Source organism: Perca fluviatilis, chromosome 12, assembly GCF_010015445.1.
Source record: "Perca fluviatilis chromosome 12, GENO_Pfluv_1.0, whole genome shotgun sequence".
Classification (NCBI taxonomy): domain Eukaryota; kingdom Metazoa; phylum Chordata; class Actinopteri; order Perciformes; family Percidae; genus Perca; species Perca fluviatilis.
The window spans coordinates 7,950,510-7,967,926 of record NC_053123.1 but is presented as its reverse complement, the minus strand read 5'-3'; the positions used below and the strand labels follow the sequence as shown (position 1 = coordinate 7,967,926).

The window sequence follows — 17,417 nt, the reverse complement described above, 5'->3', positions numbered from 1 at the left end:
GAAATAAAATTGATAACAAAGAGGACAGTGTGCCATTGACAAGGCAACCAGGCAAAGATAGTTGACTTCATTACCTAATGAAGCCACTGATAGACCAAACAGCTAGCACTCGCTCTGGCTAGCATGACCTTCGTTCTGCTCCTTGACCTGGGAAAACGGCCACAATGCAACACATTTTTGCTTTGTCCTCCAGGTGGATCTGTGCAGTAAGAAGCTTGAGCGAGCTGAGCAGCTTATTGGAGGCCTGGGTGGAGAGAAGACCCGCTGGAGCGAAATGGCGGTCGATCTCGGAAAGCTGTACAACAACCTGACTGGGGACATCCTTATTTCAGCGGGCATAGTGGCTTACCTGGGAGCCTTCACCTCCAGCTACAGACAGGTAATCTGAGTAGGTAGTGCATATTTGAGAAAGGGATAGTAAGTATATATTACTTACTTTACTTAAAGCACTGCACCTACATACTGTAGATGTTTTTAAGTTCTTGATTTTGGATTTTTCCATTAGAGAATATAAATTGGTACACACTTGGTGAGTGTACAGTGCTGTTTTCTGGTACGAATTTCTACCTTTGTTTATGTGAAGCCTGTGTTTAGAGTTTTAGAGTATATTTTATTTAGTTCTCTTTAACATACTCTGAGACAGTTTTCAGACCAACAAAAACCAAATGCTTGAGAGCAGTTTGGTGGAAAGTAAACACTCTTCAGTGAAAAAGGAGAAAAGTGAATATCATTTATGTGCACAGCTGAATTGTTCACAAGCATATGCTCTAATTTGTGTACAGGTTAGTGTGTGTGTGTTTGATTCTGCTCATGTAGTAAATGTGCTCCTCTACAGGATCAGACAGAGGAGTGGATGAATCTTTGCAAGAGCAGAGAGATTCCTTGCTCCCCCAACATGTCTCTGATGAACTCTCTGGGCGATCCAGTAAAGATTCGTGCATGGACCATCGCTGGCCTACCATCAGACAGCTTCTCCATAGACAACGGTATCATAATCTCGTGAGTATTTAAGATAATCTTTATATTGACATGGCATTCTCTCTCTCTCCCTCAGTACTGTACTCAGGGTAATTGTAATGTATTGCCAAGAGTTTAACGCACCAACTATGAATGTTTTAAGCTACTCTTTTGCTGCTCCTGAGCTGAGTCATTTCATATTGAGCATCTGCAGACAACCAGCGTTGATGCAAAATTAATTTTTTCCTCCACAATAAAGCTGTACAGTGCAGTGCATAAAAAAGCTGTGCTTGAATTGTTATGGCAGAAAAGTATGGACAAGATTTGGACATCGTCTCTCAATGACATAATGACATGAACACAAGCCGACAACTGGTTTTCAAATACACCTTTCATAAAAGCAGCATTTTAGAGCGGTGGTATCTCTGCAAATTGTTTCTGGAATTGAGGTAAATGAATCAATCTCCTTTTTAAAAACCCAAAGGGCCTCTGCTTACCCTGAGCGTGAATATCTTTATTAAAACTGCTGGCTTCTATTTATTTTGTATGCCACTTCATTTCTCACTTACTCTCTTTGCATAAGGAATAGGTTCCGGTATGTCCGGTGTACAGTTGTGTGGTTTTGACTGCTGCTGGATCACAATTCATGTTACAATTCATTAAGGGATCAAGATTAGATTGCCCAATATAAATCAGTCTACCCTCATGAAAAAAGAGACCACTGTAAGACAGAACTTTGTAACCTTTCCTAGAAGCCCAAGTAACATTGTGTGAATCAACCTTTAGGTGCAGCTAAAAAGAATTCAGCAGACATCTGCTTGTTTGTGTAAATAAAGCAGCAACATTGCCTTTTAATCACAATACTATGACTCCTGGTGTGCTACCCAACTGTGAGCTGTCTATCTGTTTTTAGAGTGAATGTTCCCCCCCTAAGCTCCTCTCTACATCTCAATGTTTGTCCTCCAACATCCCCCCTGCTGTTGTGATGTCTCATGGTTAACAGTAACAGGATCTCTCACTCTGACAAGGCAGCACCATTTCATCACCCACTACTGTGTGTGTGTGTGTGTGTGTGTGTGTGTGTGTGTGTGTGTGTGTGTGTGTGTGTGTGTGTGTGTGTGTAGTAACGCCAGGCGGTGGCCTCTGATGATTGATCCCCAGGGCCAGGCCAACAAGTGGGTGAAAAATATGGAGAAGGCCAATAGCCTGCATATCATTAAATTGAGTGATGGCGACTTTGTACGCACTCTGGAGAACTGCATCCAGTTTGGCACGCCAGGTAAGCATAAGCCTTTCTCCGGTTTGATGTCTCGCTCTGCTGTTGCTGCCTACTCTGTTTGTGCCTTACCCACAATGTTGCAGTTCCTGTAACTGCCTGCTGAGGTCTCTCTTTACCACAGGGACTAATTAGGCTGTGCAAAGAATGTTTTTCTCTTTGGTTCTCTGTTCTGCAGAGGAGGAATTCATATTAGCAATATTTTTTAGTGAGGTGTTCCAATGAACCTTTATTCCGGCCTGCTGCACCATTGGTATATCAAACTACTGTAAATCATACAAATGTGCAGGAGAAATCAGTGTGTAGACAGAAGTGGTCTTTTGTGCTGTTCTTTTCCCAGTGTGTGTTTACTCATACTTTTGTCTTCTTGTAGGATTTTTCTTTCATCTAAAAGGGAACAGCAAGGGAGGAATTTGAGTTAGAAACAGACAGAGACAGCTATATAGCCATTAAAAAGACATCTAAATAATGACCTGACTCAGCCAGCCACTGGGTCTTTGCTTACTGGCAGATTGCAATGCTAACAGTACAGAGAGTAGCTTGCCCTTGCAGTGGGGCAAAATATGTCCCCAGAGGCTACAGTTCCACCCTGAACAGCCCGTTGTCTTACTTCACAGTTTTACGGTTTGTATTGCAGACGATAATCTTGATCTGCTAGTATTCTTTATTCTAGCATGGTTGAACAATTTTTTTTTGCCAAATCTCTTAATAGGCTAAGGCTCATGTTTATTAAATTATACAAAGTACTGTTTAATCTGCTGAAATATTAGCAATATGGATGTGCCAGGATAAAATGATGCTCCTAAGCAATTTGCAAAAGGTTGACCTGATTTTGTTCACTATCTTGGGAGAGAAAGTTCATCAGATGTCACTGGCTCTGACTGCTGTATAAAAACTTTGTTATTACTTCAGGCATAATGTCATTTATAGATGGGCTAATGTTCTTAACATGAGAACAGCATTATCATACCTAATGTGAAATCACATTAATAATAATGTCATGGGAATAAGGCATTTGCAACTGGTAAAGTTTTACTTGCTTCAATGGTTCTTTAGTAATGCGCATGTGCTGCACCGATTTCACAGACTTCATTATTGAGTTCTTCCCAGAGACAAGAAGATATACACAATGACAGGAAGTGAGACATGTAAAAGAGACCCATCAAGACAAGCCACACAAAAATAATATTATATTAGTTTCTGAGAAAAGTTATTGTAGATATGTTATTAGCTGATCTGATGGAATGAATGGAAGGCTGTTATAGATCTAGGAGCCAGCAATGTAATGACAATGAGTGAAAATGTAAGGGGCTAGAAGTATAATTTTCTGCAAGACATTGTAGTAAAATGTAATACTTTAAAGTGTATTCTAAAAGATAACCAGTGCAATGATGCTAAGATTTGGGTGATGTGGGAAAATGGTTCGTGTTGAAGAAACTTCAGGCTGCCAAACTTAAAATTTGAAGACAAATGGTTCAACTGTTGAGGCAGTGGAGTTGGTCAACAGCAGGAAACAGTGGCTGAACATGACAGCTCCCATATGAGATTGCTTGTATTAAGAAAAGTACTGAAAAGAGTCAGCATCCCCTGATTAGAAGACATTGACAAAGATTGAACATTTTCTGCCAGTGCTGCTGGAGAATGTCGGAGAGGAGCTGGACCCTATCCTGGAGCCTCTGCTGCTGAGACAGACCTTTAAACAGGGTGGTGCCTTGTGTATCCGCCTGGGAGACTCCACCATTGAATATGCTCCAGACTTTCGCTTCTACATCACTACCAAGCTACGCAGCCCACACTACCTGCCTGAGACCTCCGTTAAGGTACTGTAGTGGGAAACAGCCTCAGGCACTGTTTTTTGTATCTCTGTACCGTTTCGCTTCACTTTGTAGAAGACATTTTATTAACATAAAAAATACAGTGACTCTAATACTTAAACAGTATACTTTTGCTGAATTCAATGCTGACATTTTCTAAATGCTATATTGCCTTGGCACCAATTTCACTGGTCAGCTTGCTACAGTTTGACAAGATGGATAGGGCAACAAGGCTGTTAGTACCACAGTAACTGAAGTATCAGAATGCATATCAATGCCACAGCCCCTATAGTTTAAACTTGTATTGTTGTTGTTCTATTCATTCCACAATATTGAGACATACAACCAGACCTGCTCCTCACAATATGTACTTGTGTGTTAGGGATGTATTGAAGTCATGTCTGCAATCTTCATCCACACCCACACCAGTCACACACAAAGAAACATAATCAGACAGACAGACAGACAGACAGACAGAGACGCTACATGCCCATGGCTGTTTGCAGCAGGTATCAGTATTGTTGCAATGAGCCCTGTGCAATCCTCCATGCACCCTCTACCAACCCCTTCTGTGCAGATGGAGCTGGTACCCTTCAATCCCACCGCAGCTAAGGGTAGATGCGTCATCCACAACAAAGCTCTGCCAAGACACCTTTGCCTACAAAGTATTATTTTCAACACACCAAATAGCAACACTCAACCTAATTTGTTTTGTTATCCCGTGTGATTTTTATTAGGATAAATGATAGAACTGACTTTCCATACAGTTTCAGGCTCGCTGAAGTGTAACTGCTATGTGGGGCACTGTATTTTCTGTTGGTACCATGCAACGTGACACAGTTTTTGTGAGGGAGAGATTATTAATGTGATGGTCTGGCCTCTCAAAATGTGGGGCTTTCTATCATTTGGGATGTTTTAAGCTACGCTATGGATGGCAGTGTCGGCTGGTCACTTGGTCGGTCTACCTCTTTGGTCCAGATTGAAAAATGTCATCAACTTTTTTATTTCCATGGTTTAGCCTCACAGAGCCGCTAGCGTGGCTGTAGACTCTTAGTCTTGTTTATTTCAAAATTTGAACGCGACAGCAAATTGTTCGTTGTACTGAATAAATTATTTTAGACCTTTGTTCCGAAATACAACTTTTTTTCCCCTCCAAATAAACGAGCCCTAGTTTTCCTTGCTGGATCCCACTTATTGCATTATACCCCTGAAATGGCAGCATGTTTTTACCCCAGCAACAGAGTGAAACTGATTACTGATACCACCTCCCCAATGGAACACAGACACCCCCTCCCTAAAAAAAGGAACATTAAAGGAAACTGCATTACAGAGGCAGGGTACTGAAGATCACATTTCAAGCATCTATTTGCAGGGCCCTGCTTTTATGGACAGCTATTAGATACATTCAACTTATTTTTCAAAACTGGCTCAATCCTTTTTTTCCCATCTTCAGTACAGTACACAACTATGGGGCTTCTATTATATCCATTAAGCCCTATTTGAAATGCAATACTTTCAAATACAAAAACCAGCCATTAAGGAGCTCAAGGGACATAGGGAAGCGAAGACGGAGGGTGTATGTGTGAAAAGGACAAACGGGACAGTTATATGGGCTCTGAGTCTTTACCACCAGCTGAGTGGGTCCGCAGCATCAATAGAAATGGAATTAGGCCCCGGAGAAGTGCACTCGTTTATTAGGGCAGAGAGTAGCTAGCACATATAGGCTTTTAACCTCCGGGTAAGTGCAGAGCAAAAGGACTAAGGCGGTGTGGTAAAAGACACACTTCCACACTTTTCAGCGAAAAGAAAAAAAAAAGTAAATTCATCCTACCTGTGCTTTGCCAAGGCTGGAGTGGTGATTGGAATTGATTGGATACGAGGTTCGTGGGAAGAACATCCCTGAAGGCAAGGTGATCAACACTGCACTGTAGAGTAGTTCACTTAAATGTCTGAGACACCCCCCCCCACACACACAGACACACACACACACACACACACACACACACACACACACACACACACACACACACACACACACACACACACACACACACACACACACACTAATTTGTGCATGTACATGCCTGTGTACTGCTCTTTCTCTGTGCTGTAGGTGACCCTTCTGAACTTCATGATCACCCCAGAGGGCATCCAGGACCAACTACTTGGTATTGTAGTGGCCCGAGAAAGGCCCGACCTGGAGGAAGAGAAACAGGCTCTCATCCTGCAGGGAGCAGAGAACAAAAGGTACACTTAGCACACACTAGGCTCAGGTCAAATCATTTCAACAAATCAAATAAAATGTCTCCCTCGTCAAAATGTATACTGTAGACCTTTTGAATTGCACTTTTGTCAGACAACTGAAGGAGATTGAGGACAAAATCTTAGAGGTGCTCTCCTCGTCGGAGGGCAACATCCTGGAGGACGAGACGGCCGTCAAGATCCTCTCCTGCTCCAAAGTGCTCGCCAATGAAATCTCAGAGAAGCAGGCTGTGGCTGAGGTGACGGAGAAGAAGATTGATGAGACCCGCATGGGCTATAAACCCATTGCCGTGCATTCAGCCATCTTGTTCTTCTCCATTGCTGACCTGGCTAACATTGAGCCCATGTACCAGTACTCCCTCACGTGGTTCATTAACCTCTTCATCGGCTCCATCGACAACTCAGACAAGAGTGACGACTTGATGCAGAGGTAAGTGTTCCTACAAGTCACTCCCTCTCCACTCGAAAGATCTTATTTGACTTGTTAACTGTTAAAACAAAGGAAGATTATTAATAGTGTGGATATGTTTGTGAATTCTGTTTGGTTTGGAACAAGATTATTAAAATGCTTGCATATGTGTCTTCTTCAGACTACAGATCCTGAAAGACCACTTTACCTACAATCTGTATGTCAATGTGTGTCGCTCACTGTTTGAGAAGGATAAGCTCCTCTTTTCCTTCTGCCTCACTGTCAATCTGCTCATGCACAACAAGCTGGTAGGAATACACACACACACACTGCACACGTGTACAGATATACAACACTTTACTTAAAAACCATAGCTGTCTTTTTTTTAAATATTTGCATAGAATTTTTATTGAAAGATAATCACCAAAATGGTCAACCTTTTAAATCACTTTAGATCACAAATTCTCTTTAATCCTCCACTGTGTGAACACTTTAATAGCTGCCTGATAGTGATTCATGTTGTAGGTGGATGAGGGGGAGTGGCGCTTCCTTCTGACGGGTGGTGTGGGCCTGGACAACCCCTACTCGAATCCCTGCACCTGGCTCCCCAAAATGTCTTGGGATGAGATTTGCCGCTTGGAGGAAATGGAGCGTTTCAAAAGTCTGCGGCATGACATGGCTCGCCTCAGGAATGAGTGGAAGGAGGTCTACGACAGCCCAGTGAGTGTCATCAAGGCTGGTCTGGGTGGGGCTCTGTCTGTGGTTGTTGAATATGTTTTTGTGATGGCAAAGACACACTGGGAACGGTTCGTTGTTTTTGTCCTTCCTCTCTTCTGCAGAACAACATTTTTTTAAATCAGCATACATGTACGGAAAGGCACCATTAAATCAAAAATATCCAAGAGAACTAAAAAGAGAGGAAAATCTGGAAGTCCCCATCAGAATGCAAAAGTAGTTGGTATACACATGAGTATGGCTGACACTGCTGGTGTCTTGTTGTAGAAACTGTGCATATGTTGACTTTCAGCTGAAAATGTGGCTATGGTTAGAAGTCCAGGAGGTGAGCTGTTTAAACCAGGTCACATTTAACACAGACAAAATGTTAGACCACAAAATAACACATCTAGCTGCAGTCCACTGGCTCTAAGACCACCAGAACATTTAGATTCTAGAGGTGCCACAGGACCTGTTCTGATCTATAGCAAATGTAGATATTTTGCCAACATACAGTGTCTATGGATGCTAAGGCTTAACAAAACTACTTGGCAACATCGTAAGCTTGAGTTTTCCTGTGATAATAATAATACATTTTATTTAAAAGCGCCTTTCTCGGCACTCCAGGACACCGATGAGTGACGAGAGAGCAAACATTGCATCAGTGCCACCTTACTCTGCTCGAAGTTCAAATTATTCACCAAACACTTTTTGCGGCCGATCACGTAGATTTTAAAATGGAGAACACATCTCCTGAGTTTATATTATATTTTTTCAGCAAGACTTTTAAGTTCTTTAAATGCAGCAGATATACCGTTTGCGGTAACACTTAGGCCGGCGACACACTGGCTGCGTCGCTTGAGCGCGTCAGCTGCGTGGTGTGTCCGTTTATATTTCGGCTTCCATGCTAACAGGTTAGAGCTTACACACTACCTGCGTGAAACGCACGTCTCAGGCACGGCTTGAGCGTGCATGCTAGAAATAGAATGGAAGCGTTTCCAGGCAAAATAGAATAGGAAAAAAAGTTTATATGTCATTTTGACACGAATACATACAGTGCCTTGCGAAAGTATTCGGCCCCCTTGAACTTTTCGACCTTTTGCCACATTTCAGGCCTCAAACATAAAGATATAAAACTGTAATTTTTTGTGAAGAATCAACAACAAATGGGACACAATCATGAAGTGGAACGAAATTCATTGGATATTTCAAACCTTTTAAACAAATAAAAAACTGAAATATTGGGCGTGCAAAATTATTCAGCCCCTTAAAGTTAATACTTTGTAGCGCCACCTTTTGCTGCGATTACAGCTGTAAGTCGCTTGGGGTATGTCTCTATCAGTTTTGCACATCGAGAGACTGACATTTTTGCCCATTCCTCCTTGCAAAACAGCTCGAGCTCAGTGAGGTTGGATGGAGAGCGTTTGTGAACAGCAGTTTTCAGTTCTTTCCACAGATTCCCGATTGGATTCAGGTCTGGACTTTGACTTGGCCATTCTAACACCTGGATATGTTTATTTGTGAACCATTCCATTGTAGATTTTGCTTTATGTTTTGGATCATTGTCTTGTTGGAAGACAAATCTCCGTCCCAGTCTCAGGTCTTTTGCAGACTCCATCAGGTTTTCTTCCAGAATGGTCCTGTATTTGGCTCCATCCATCTTCCCATCAATTTTAACCATCTTCCCTGTCCCTGCTGAAGAAAAGCAGGCCCAAACCATGATGCTGCCACCACCATGTTTGACAGTGGGGATGGTGCGTTCAGGGTGATGAGCTGTGTTGCTTTTACGCCAAACATAACGTTTTGCATTGTTGCCAAAAAGTTCAATTTTGGTTTCATCTGACCAGAGCACCTTCTTCCACATGTTTGGTGTGTCTCCCAGGTGGCTTTTGGCAAACTTTAAACGACACTTTTTATGGATATCTTTAAGAAATGGCTTTCTTCTTGCCACTCTTCCATAAAGGCCAGATTTGTGCAGTATACGACTGATTGTTGTCCTATGGACAGAGTCTCCCACCTCAGCTGTAGATCTCTGCAGTTCATCCAGAGTGATCATGGGCCTCTTGACTGCATCTCTGATCAGTCTTCTCATTGTATGAGCTGAAAGTTTAGAGGGACGGCCGGGTCTTCGTAGATTTGTAGTGGTCTGATACTCCTACTTGGATCTTCTCCCATGCGTGCTCGGTTCCGCCGAGGTGGGGTGGATTTTTTGAACCTGCGCCCGCTGGATCGTGCGGCGCCTCCAGCCAGTGAGGATCAAACTCTTCGCCTTGCTTTGTTTAATGCTAGATCGCTAGCCAACAAGACTTTTCTCCTCAATGACTTCTTCACTTCTCGTGAGTTGGATTTTTTGTTCTTAACAGAAACCTGGCTTCATGATGGCGAGCTCACGCCTTTTTCTGAACTTCTTCCTCCCCGATGTGGCTTCCTCAGCTCCCCTCGGACCACAGGTAAAGGTGGAGGATTAGCCGCTGTGTTTAAGTGTGCTTTTCCATGTCGGGAGATTCCGTTTGACAGCTGTTCCAGCTTTGAGCTGCAGCTGTTTGAGACACATCTTCCAGTTACTGTTTTATGTGCTGTGGTTTATCGACCTCCGAAGTTTAATAAGGATTTTATTCAGGACTTTGCAGACTTTGTGGCTCGAATTGCTTTGAAATATGATCGCTTTTTGATCGTTGGTGATTTTAATATACATGTGTGCTGCGAATCCAGACCGATGTCTAAGGATTTTCTTAATCTTATTGACTCTTTTAGTCTCACGCAGTCTGTCACTGGCCCGACGCACGAAAAAGGACATACTTTGGACCTTGTGCTGTCATATGGCTTAGATGTTGCCATTAGTGAAATATGCGGCACATGCATTTCAGATCATCTGCCTGTTTTATTTACTATTGTTGTCCCCTGCTCGGACACTTTGTCTGTTTCCCCCGCACGTTGTGTCCGTGCAATTAACCCTCAAACTGCCTCACAGTTTTCTGCTGCTTTTAAAAACTCAGTGCTTTATAATCCTGGTGATTTTCTTAATGTGGAGGAACTCGCCAACATCTTCAACTCTACTTGTACAGAGATACTGGACTCTGTTGCCCCATTGAGGGAGGAACGCACAAAAACTCTTAAAGAACCTTGGCTGAATGACAACACCCGCTCTCTCAGACGGGCCTGCAGAACAGCTGAGAGAAAGTGGAAGAAGGACAAACTTCAAGTGTCATTTCAAATTTTAAAAGACTTATTACATAAATACCAGGGAGCAGTTAAATCTGCTAAAACTTATTTTTTATCTCACCTGGTTGCTAGTAACATCCAGAGGCCTCAAGTTCTTTTTAAAGGGTTTAACTCACTTATTAACCCTTGTGAAACTGACTGTGCTGTGCCATCCACATTGTTGTGTGAAAACTTCCTGAAACACTTCATAGATAAAATTGCCGGCCTGAGCTTTTCATCCCCTGCTTTTACCAGTGACCCCTCTGTTACCTCTTTATGCCCAGCTGTCTTCCAGCAGTTTGAGCCAGTTTCACTCCACCTTCTCTCTGACATAGTCAAGCAGCTTCGTCCGGCTAATTGCCTGCAGGATAGTATCCCTGCACGCTTACTTAAAGATGTTTTTAACACTGTTGGGCCCAGTATTTTATCCTTGGTTAACTCATCTCTTAGCTCAGGGTGTGTTCCAGCTGCTTTTAAACATGCTGTTGTGCAACCACTTTTAAAAAAGAAAAATTTGGATCCGTTAGTTTTGTCTAATTTTAGACCTATTTCAAAACTACCGTTTTTATCTAAAGTGTTGGAGAAGGTTGTTTTTAATCAACTTCAATCATTTTTAGATGATTTTAGTATTCATGAAAAGTTCCAGTCTGGTTTCAAGCCTCGTCACAGTACTGAAACTGCCCTTCTAAGAGTCTACAACGACCTTCTCTTAGCGGTCGACTCAGGAAACTCCGCTGTTTTAGTGCTTTTAGACTTGACTGCGGCCTTTGACACTGTTAACCACTCTATTCTTTTATCCCGACTCAAACAAAGTGTTGGCATTACGGGCATTGCCTTAAAATGGTTTGAATCCTACTTGACAGATAGGAGTTTTTCAGTCCACATTGGTAACTGCTCTTCATCTGCTGCCCCTCTTTCCTGTGGGGTCCCCCAAGGTTCCATTTTGGGACCCATGCTATTTTCTTTGTACATGCTGCCCTTAGGGTCCATTTTGAAAAAACACAACATTTCTTTCCATTGTTTTGCAGATGATGTACAAATCTATTTGCCTGTAACAAACAATGAGAAGGACACTATCCAGCCGTTGTTAAACTGCTTGAGTGATCTCAAAATATGGTTGGATCAGAATTTTCTCTGTCTTAATGACAATAAGACCGAAGTTGTTGTGTTTGGTCGTGCTGAACATTTCAGTGCCTGTGTAGATGCTCTTGGTACTTTAGGTTCCCAAATTCATCCTTTTACCAGAAATCTGGGAGTGATTTTTGACAGTGCTTTTAAATTTGACAAACAGATTAGTTCTGTTGTTAAAACTAGCTTCTTCCAGCTGAGACTTTTGGCTAAGGTCAAGCCTTACCTGCAACGCAAAGACTTTGAGAGAGTCATACATGCATTTATTACGTCCCGTTTGGACTACTGTAACTCACTGTATGTTGGATTGGATCAGTCATCCCTTTGTCGGTTACAGTTAGTCCAGAACGCAGCAGCTCGACTTTTAACCGGGACTAAAAAGCGTGACCATATTACACCGGTTTTGGCCACGCTCCACTGGCTTCCTGTTTGTTTCAGGATTGAATTTAAAATTGTATTAATTGTTTTTAAGATCTTAAATGGGTTCTCGCCGTCTTACTTATCAGAGCTCTTACATGTCCACACGCCTGTCAGAGCACTGAGGTCGTCCAATCAGATGCTCCTCGATGTGCCCAGATCCAGGTTAAAAACCAAAGGTGACCGAGCCTTTTCAGTGGCTGCTCCAAACCTCTGGAATAGTTTACCCATTCATGTAAGAACAGCTCGGACCATTGGAACGTTCAAGTCCTTGCTTAAGACCCATTACTACGCATTGGCTTTTAATTCAAGTTGAGCTTTGATATCTTGACATTATTGACATTATTCTTTTTCTACTGTTGTATATTGTGCCTTGTTTGTGTTTATTGTTTCGTTGCTTTTGGAGCATGTTAAGCACTTTGGTCAACTGAGGTTGTTTTTAAACGTGCTATATAAATAAAATTGAACTGAACTGAACTCCTTCCATTTCAATATTATCGCTTGCTCAGTGCTCCTTGGGATGTTTAAAGCTTGGGAAATCTTTTTGTATCCAAATCCAGCTTTAAACTTCTCCACACCAGTATCTCGGACCTGCCTGGTGTGTTCCTTGTTCTTCATGATGCTCTCTGCGCTTTAAACGGACCTCTGAGACTATCACAGAGCAGGTGCATTTATACGGAGACTTGATTACACACAGCTGGATTCTATTTATCATCATTAGTCATTTAGGTCAACATTGGATCATTCAGAGATCCTCACTGGAATTCTTGGAGAGGTTTGCTGCACTGAAAGTAAAGGGGCTGAATAATTTTGCACGCCCACTTTTTCAGTTTTTATTTGTTAAAAAAGTTTGAAATAGCCAATGAATTTCGTTCTACTTCATAATTGGGACCCACTTGTTGTTGATTCTTCACAAAAAATTACAGTTTTATATCTTTATGTTTGAGGCCTGAAATGTGTGGGCAAAGGGTCGAACGCGTTAAAGGGCCGAATACTTTCAAGGCACTGTATTAATAAATGACATCTTCATGTTTGAAAGTGTTCAAGTTATATATATATATATATATATATATATATATATATATATATATTATAATTTTTCAAATATTGCACCTTCAATACAGAACGAAATATTCTGTAGCCTATTTTGCCGTCAATACTGCCGACGTTATCTTTGCTGTAATCAAATCAGTATATATTTATGTTTAACATGAAGTGTACTACTCAGACTGCTTGTCATTTAAGCTAAGATTCCAACAGAAGTCATGTGTTGCTTTCCTGATAAAACACTGACAAAAAAAAGAAGTTAAGTCCAGGCAAACCTTAACAAAACATTGTTGGTATAGTGTGGGATGAGAAATGATGGAACAAGAGAAATGGAACAAGGGCAGGGTGAATATGTTAAACCTATTTTCCAGTGGATCTGGCAAATGAACCACAGGCCAGCATCTCACACCCTGCAGCTCAGCAGGGTAGCTCCCAACAAGCATGCTGCAAGCATTGGTCTTTGCTCCACCTTTAACTATTCCAAAGGTTTAACCCCTTAGCATTCCGCCCCCTCTTTCTTCAATCTATTTTAGGAGTTAGCTTTAATATTGTCAGACTATACTTTCCAGTACTTTGTCATTACCAAGTGGACAACATTTGTAGCTGTTATCAATAAGCAGGGCTGGACTGGGACAAAAAATTGGCCCTGGCATTTTTGGCCCAGGCGGCCCACACCCACCGTGATTGGTCAGACAGATTCCCTGCAGATAGTCCTCTTAAAATATGCGTGCATGCTATGATATGAGTTGCCTAGTTCAGCGTTCATGTGATCGTTTTGGATCCTTCAAGAGGGGTCTCAAGACTTATCTGTTGGTCTTACACTGAAATAATTCATTCATTCTTAGAGTTATGATTTGTATATTTATGGTATTTTTATTAGTTTTATTATTGATATTGTATTGTCATTATTGATATTATTACTATTTTGCTTAATATTGGCTTAGCAACTTCAAAAACAGTTTACTGTTAATTTTTAACTATTTTTAACTATTGTAAGATTCATATTTTGTCACTCTGGACATAAGTGTCTGCTAAATAATATAACCATAACTATAACCCTTCCCAAAAGCTACAATAAAGCTGAGAGTAGTACAGTATATGCCCTGGAAAAGAGCACCAATACAAGAGAAGCTAATTAAGCCATTCAAAGAACACTGATGCTTGTATCAACACTGATTTTATAGATCACACAGACTTTTCAGCTACCCAACAGCCTAACCGCTAGCATTTTCAAAGTAAACTTAAACAGTTAGGTTACCTGACAGCCACTAACTTTAATGTTACAGCCAAACTGCTTGTTATCGTTATGACGTGGCACGCGTGCGCACGCACGAACACACACACACACACACACACACACACACACACACACACACACACACACACACAGCCTCCCTCCCTTCATGAAAGTCCCTGTTAATTTGCCTACTCCTTACCACATCGTCATCTACTCTCTCTTCCATCTTTTCCTCACTCGCTCCCATGGCCCTGTCATGGTCACTCGGCTTCTTCCCTGTCATGATTTGTTTCTGCTTCTCTGTATAGCCAGCCAGCTCTCCTCCTCCTCCTTCCTCTACTTCAGGTAATGCTGATGTTGAAGAAGCTACTACAGCCCCAAACATGTCCGAAATATTTGAGGAATCCGCCTGTAGATTCTTAATCTTTTTCTCCTGTAATTTCTCTGCCCTCCCTTGCACTTTGGTGGTCGTTTGTCCATTTTAACGTGGATGCTAAACTTCCAGCATAACTACAGCTCGTGTCTCAGGGCCGGGAGGCGTGGCCATAGTGGGATTCGTAAATTTGCGGCCCGGAATGGGGAAGGGGGATCCTGGATTTGATTGGGTCAGGCCAGTGCCAATAAAGAAAATTAACCAATGGGCCACTGTGAGTTCTTTATGGGCCAGCCTGGCCAAAAAATAAAAAAAGGCCTATTTATATCGGCGGTTCGGCCCAAAAGTCCGTCGGCCCACCGGGAAAATGCCCGATATGCCAGATGGCCAGTCCAGCCCTGTCAATAAGGAAAACACCACTTTTAAATGCCATTGTGATTGTTCTTTAAGTTTCTACTTAAAGAACAATGTTTTATTAGTTTAGTATAGACAAAGGGAAAAGGGAAGAAAGAAAGAGGGAGGAAAGTAATTTGCCTGTCAGGTGTGGATGATTCACACATGCACACTCTCTCCATCCTTGAATTATAAAGAATCTTAAATTGAGGTTTTATCTAATTAAATCCTTTCTGTTCCTGTTGTGCCAGTCACATCTATGCAATCTAGACGCAAGAACAGCTGTTTCATCAATGTGTGGTGCACACAAGCATGTGTGCAGTCTCTTTTTGCCGTGACACACACACACACACACCCTCTTTGATTTATAATCAACGGAATCAGCCACAACACTTTTATCCTAAATTTAAATGTAGTTTGTTCCAGTTGTACAATTCACATTTATTCAGTCTGATGCAAGAACAGCTGTTCAATCAAGCACACAGAGAATCCCCAGGAGATTGTAAATAGGTGTATCGAAGCACCTGCCAACACACATAGCCACAAGTCTCTCGACAAACAGCCTGGGGAGAATAATTCCAAAAGTTCCCACTGCCATTGCTCACTTCCTCTGGTGCACTTGTTCCACAAATGAATCAATCATATTGCTCTGACCCAGTACCCAGTGGCTTTTCTGTTTCCCCACCTCTTTCTCCTTACGCTTTTTTCCTTTTCCACAGGCTTTTCAAACATATGTATTTATCTCCCCGCATTACAGTCCTCCCCTTTCACATTACAGATTACCCCTCTTTTTGCTTAATTACATTACTTAATCTTGCAACAGCTCGATACAATACAACCCCTATCTCAGAACTCCCCTCACCCTCTCCGAGAAAAGTTGACAGAAAAGGCCTTAAATTGCTAATATTATACTCCTCTTCAGGTTCATAATTTTATTTAGAGGTTGTACAGTTGTTTACAGGTTGTACCCTGTGTGTTGAGCTCTCTGTTTTAACTACAGAGTGAGGCATCACACCTCTATTCTATCTTTGTTGGGAGTCACATGTGCAGTACCTAGGTAAGGACTACTAGCCAGAAGCAGAGTATGAGGGCGTGCCACGCTAGCAGCTAGGCGAGCATTATAACGTGTGTTACAAAGTGACGCACGTTCGTCATGGAAGTAAAGGCGGGACTACAATAGAGCTGTTTGGAGCAGTTTGTGAACAGTGTTTTGGGGGTGGACCTTGGGCTTTTTTACATTATAAACCTATAACGTGCACAAAAAAGATATATAACACAATAAAGGAAAGGGGAAAAGCCAAAAAGCATAATATGAGCACTTTAAGCTGCTTGCCTGTCACATATTACGCTCATTTTCAGGTTCATACTTGTATTTTGTGTTTCTACTAGAACATGTTTACATGCTTTAATGTTATTTTTCTCATACTGTCTGTCTGAATATCTGTATTCACCCTCTGTCTGAAACGCTCTGTGTTAGCTCCTGGACCCTATTTTAACGATCGAAGTATGAAATGCAAAACGCAAGTAGCTTTGTGGGCAAATCTAAAATGGGTTGGTCTGAAGTAGCTAGGTGTGGTTTGGGCGTATAAACCAATCAGAGCGTCATCTCACATTCCCTTTAAGAGCAGGCGCGCTCGTTCCATGGCGAATTGCTATTATGACGGCGGATTTGCCTGGCGCACGCCAGCGGCAGCTGTCCGAGATGCGGCAAAGTAATAAATGCCCGTCTTGGCCGGGTGGCGATGTTGCTGCGGCCTCTTGGGCGCATCTCCTCAAGTCTGGAGAGGATTGCTGCAGCCATGGAGCGTGGGCCTCCAAACGCACCACCTGCACCTGTTGTGTCCCTTCCTCCTCCCCCCACTCCATCTCCGTCCACCCGCTCCACGGACCAGATTCCGCCGGAGTGTCCAATCCCACCGTAGTTCAACATCACGTCTCCTTAATTCCTCTAATATTTCCTCATTTATGTCATCAACACATCCATGATTCATGGAAATGTGTAAAACACAACAAGCCACAAAGAATGCTGCGACTTTTTGAGGACTGTACTGTAAAGTGCCTCCTGATCTATCCAAACACCTGAAGCGCATTTGGAATTCTTTTCTGAAACTGCAAAATAGCACCAGGGAACGTTTGCGCATGAACACGCCTCCTCTTTTCGCTGAACCGCCCCCGGGAGCGCAAATACA

General features: G+C 42.2%; 1 protein-coding gene across 1 annotated transcript in view; it reads left to right on the top strand.

The window, feature by feature from the left end:
• Positions 1–17,417, top strand: part of dnah7 (dynein, axonemal, heavy chain 7) — a 97,472-nt gene that overhangs the window by 62,723 nt on the left and 17,332 nt on the right. Inside the window, exons 47-54 of the mRNA XM_039817840.1 lie at positions 194–379; positions 836–999; positions 2,082–2,236; positions 3,863–4,053; positions 6,161–6,294; positions 6,404–6,739; positions 6,900–7,026; positions 7,244–7,438. Of these exons, the coding sequence (XP_039673774.1) occupies positions 194–379; positions 836–999; positions 2,082–2,236; positions 3,863–4,053; positions 6,161–6,294; positions 6,404–6,739; positions 6,900–7,026; positions 7,244–7,438 (1,488 nt within the window). The remainder of the gene's footprint in view (positions 1–193; positions 380–835; positions 1,000–2,081; positions 2,237–3,862; positions 4,054–6,160; positions 6,295–6,403; positions 6,740–6,899; positions 7,027–7,243; positions 7,439–17,417) is intronic.